General features: G+C 59.1%; 1 protein-coding gene across 1 annotated transcript; it reads left to right on the plus strand.

Moving 5' to 3' along the window:
• The first annotated feature begins 362 nt into the window (after positions 1-362).
• Positions 363-2,668, plus strand: LOC149913659 (uncharacterized). Its single transcript, XM_090129283.1, has 3 exons — positions 363-509; positions 842-907; positions 1,006-2,668. Exons 1-3 carry the CDS (start codon positions 503-505, stop codon positions 2,181-2,183), a joined length of 1,251 nt encoding a protein of 416 aa, XP_089985409.1. The 5' UTR covers positions 363-502; the 3' UTR covers positions 2,184-2,668.
• Positions 2,669-3,991: the final 1,323 nt, after the last annotated feature.

A 3,991-nucleotide genomic window follows, 5' to 3' on the forward strand; every position in this document is an offset into this window, starting at 1 on the left:
GATTCGGTGAGGATGATGAAATGTCATTCCTCCCCTGGAAAACTGCTGCCGAGCCCCCCCTTCATGTCAGACCTTTCCAAGGAAGCAGAGCGCAGACTTCACAGAGTGCAACTTGTGGCTCACTGCTCCATGGATTGCTTGGTGTGCCATACCCAGCAGGTGTTTCACCGCACCGCGCTGCAGTCACGGCAGAGAGCCAGCTGCTCAGCTGTGGACATGGACGATCAGCACAGCTGTGGGGGAAAAGGGGACCGGGGGGCACTTGCTGACAGAAGCCATGGCAGTCAGACACAAGCTGGAGCTAGTGATGGGCAGCTGTTGCAGCCAGCTGATGTCCAGGCATTGCCCTCCTCCAGAGACTACATTGCATGGCAGAAGAAAGCTGGGACAATGCTTCTTCCTCCTGATTTTTCACTTGTTGATACTTTCTGTAGGGTTCCTGTCCAGAAGGAGAACTCAGGAGTCAAGGCAGCTGAAGATTGCAGTTGCAGTGCTGTAGGCGATGTCAAGTAAGCATCCGTTTGGAGTGCAGGAAGGGGCAGTGAGAAGTGTTTGTGTCAGTTTGTGTTTGGGCTATCAAAGTAGCACCTTTCTGCTTTCCGGGGGGACATGGGCTTACTGGACACTACTTCTCTGCCTGCTGGTGTCTGTGAAATCAACATACAATCTGTTGTTGCAGGGACAAAAGCAGTGCATCTGTGGAATGGTGCGGGGATTTACGGTTACCTTTCCTGTCCTGATTGATAGTGGGAAGCCAATGTTTAGCCTAGATCCCTTACTGTGAACATGGTACGGGTGAGCTGGCATTGACTCTTTGGGATTTTGTTGCTTTTCCCTGCAGTGGCGACCAGCTCGGATGTGCTGGAGGACATCACGGACATCCAGGGTTTGCTGTCTTGGATCAACGGTGAGTTTGGGGGCTGCAGAGCTGCAGGTGCGTGTTTGCACAGAGTGGGTGCGGGAAGGCTATCATCACCATTCTGGGGGATGTTCTTGCATTTTCAGACGTGGCAAGAGCTGTAGAGGTCCCCCATGAGAACCCCGGCAGCCCTGCCCCAGGATGCTTCGTCGCTGAGCTCCCTGACAACCCCAGGGACAGCAGAGAGCTCAGCACACAGCCTGCCTCCGGGACGCCCGCCGACCCCTTCTGGGGGCTCCCACCATCCCCCGGGTTCCTGCCTGAGCTGCAGTGTGGGCTGTCGCAGCTGCGCCCCATCACGCCACCTGCGAGTGCCCGGCTCAGTCCACGGCCGACCGCCTTGGCTGTCACCACGCCTCCCTCAGCCCAAAGCGCACAGCCCACCGAGGAGGTGCAGCAGATGGAGCCCCAGGAGGTTCAGGCTCACTCGCCCCCGTCACCGGGCTCTGTCCCCAGCCGGGTGGCAGAAAAGAAGAAGAGGGGCAGCACCAAGCGGGCCAAGCGCCCTGCGCCTGCCGGCACCCCCCAGAAAGGGGAGAGCTCCCAGCAGGAGCAGCCCACCACCAGCGCTCCAGCCAGGAAAAGGAAGCTGCCGCCGCGCACGGAAAGAGCAGAGAGAAAAGGCCGCAAGCGCCTGTGCCCAGCGAAGCTGTCTGGGGCCAGCGCAGGAGCCAGCAGCAGCGGGCAAGCGGGCACTGCCAGCGAGCTGCGCGTGCACTTGTGTAAATCCATCCAGGTCGTGCACCCGCTGGGGCAGAGGGTGACTGTGGTGGGCCCGGTGCGCCAGCCACCCTCTGCGCAGCCCCAACCCTCGGCCAGCACCGGCCCTGCTGCCCTCCGGCCCCAAGACAGCGGCACAGACAAGGCAGCGCTGGCATCTCCAGGCAGCACGGGGCAAAAGGGGGGCACTGCCGAGAAGACGGCGCCGAGCTGCCTGCGCCCGTCCCCGCAGAGGAGCTCACCGCTGCGGAGGGACCCACCACCACCACCACCACCAGTGCTGCACCAGCAGCAGCCTCGGCCGCAGCGCCCCGGGGACTTTGTGTCCTGCGTGGGGCCACGGGCGGGCGGCGGTGCGGTACCCATAGTGATGGAGGTGTCGCTGCCCATCACAGCCGAGCAGCGGCCCGAGCGGGAGCGCATGAAGAAGCTGGCCCAGGAGGAGCGGCAGCGGGCGGCCCAGCAGATGAAGATCGGCCCCGTGCAGTTCCTGGTGCAGCGGGAGATAGACATGGCCATAGCCGACCAGTATGGCTACCCGTAACCCTGCGCTCCTTGCCGGCCCCACAGCACCAGGCAGCAGCGGCAGCGTTCCAGAGGCACCGCCAGCGGCCCCATCCCTCCTTTCCAGAACCAAGCTGTCCTCCGGAGTCATCGCGGCAGTGGGATGGGACGTCATCTGGCAATGAACTCTTGTGGGATGGGAATTTTAGGATTATCGTCCTTACTGTTACTCCTTGTTTTCTATGATACGTTATTAAAAGCTTTGTGTTCCCTTTGCTGTGTCCCTCTGCCTGCAGTCATTTGGGCCCTGTCACAGCCCCCAGCTCCTCATACCTGCCTCTGGGGCAGGATGGGGCACCACAGATGGCCGTGTCCCTCTGCTGCCACCACCAGCCCCAGCCTTCCTCTCTCCCTGCAGTCCTTTGTGCAGCGGGATGCAGAGGGTGTGTCACACAGCTTCCTGTGCTGCCCAGTACCATGAATTGCTGTGGGGATGGGCAGCAGGCACGGGTAGACGGAGGGGAATTGCCCTGGCCAGAAGAGACTCTGACAGGGGCAGTTCCCATGCAGGGGTGAAGCAGGAGCAGCAGGGCCTGACGTGCAGAAAGGCATGAAGATAGCTCCCAAGCCATGGCTCTTCTGCCCCCACGTTGTTTGGGTCCTGCCAGTTTTGTCTTCAGACAGGGACCCAACCAACTCTGTACACACACAGCAGGATTTGCCATCTGGCTGCCGCTCACGAGTGCTGCCCCCCAGGGCTCAGTACTGGGGCTGCTCCTGTTGAACGCCTTCATCAATGATTTGATGAGGGGACTGAGGACACCCTCAGTGCCAAATCTCACATTCCAAGCCCACAGTCAACATCCCAACCCCACATCCTACAGCCCACATCCCAATCCCAGTTCCAAATCTCATTCCCAGTCCCTCATCCCAAGCCCATCACCCACCTGTCAATCTCAATCCGTCACCCCAATCGCAATCCCACATCCCCGATCCCAATTCCGATCCCAATCCCATCCCCTATGAAAATACAGAGCACCCCGAGGCCCCGCCCCCACAGCCGCTCCACCCAAGTTTAGTTGCAGTCAAGAAAAAGCAGTCACAATTAGGGATTGACAAAGAGCGCACGGCCTGATTTGTCCAGCGACATTCCATGAGCTGCTGCACTACTACTGGTCCAGAGTAGAAACTATGCAGCTTTGGACCACCAAGCTGCCATCCTGGCACTGCTCTCGTTGGAGGCAGTGCTCCAAGTTCTCCTGCTGTTGCTGACACCTGACGTTGCCCAGGGAGGACTCGGCCACTGCGCTCGGCTCCACCCCCTGTGCCACACACACGTGTACAGCCCATCACCCTTCCACCTGCTGTGCAAAAACACCATCCCATCTTGCACACTTCGGCCATATTGCCTTCCTCCTCCTCCCCCCACCAGTTCCCATTCCTGCTTCCCTTCCTGTGCCCCCCCCGCTTCGTTGCTGTGGCCCCAATAGCCTGCCACCCCCCTTAGCCCTCCGGTTTGCATGAGGCTTTGCATCGCTTCCTCTGTGCACAACCCCCCATTCCTGTGCCCCTTCTTGCACCCCTCTTTTGCAGCACCGTTTAGCCATCCCCCCCTACTAAAAGTACAGCTAACTCAGAAATCCAGATTGTTTTTAATTAGCGTTTTTAATTAAAACACAGCTTGCAGCCAGTGCTGTGAATCTTTATCACCGGACTGTGAGCTACTCCTGGCAGGGAATTCTCTCTCTGTACCATTGGTTTTGTAGCAGTCACTGTTACCTTTGCCTCAGTATCCCTCTGGGTTCTCTCTACGTGTCCCTTTCTGGAATCTTACCTCTCATTGGGAAA

The sequence above is a fragment of the Phasianus colchicus genome, chromosome 35, assembly GCF_987193195.1.
Source record: "Phasianus colchicus chromosome 35, bPhaCol1.hap1.1, whole genome shotgun sequence".
NCBI classification, from domain to species: domain Eukaryota; kingdom Metazoa; phylum Chordata; class Aves; order Galliformes; family Phasianidae; genus Phasianus; species Phasianus colchicus.

Bases quoted from the DNA above. Each gene is read 5' to 3' on its own strand.
- LOC149913659 (XM_090129283.1), top strand. The intron at 908-1,005 runs GTGAGTTTGGGG...TTGCATTTTCAG, and splicing joins TTTGCTGTCTTGGATCAACG to ACGTGGCAAGAGCTGTAGAG.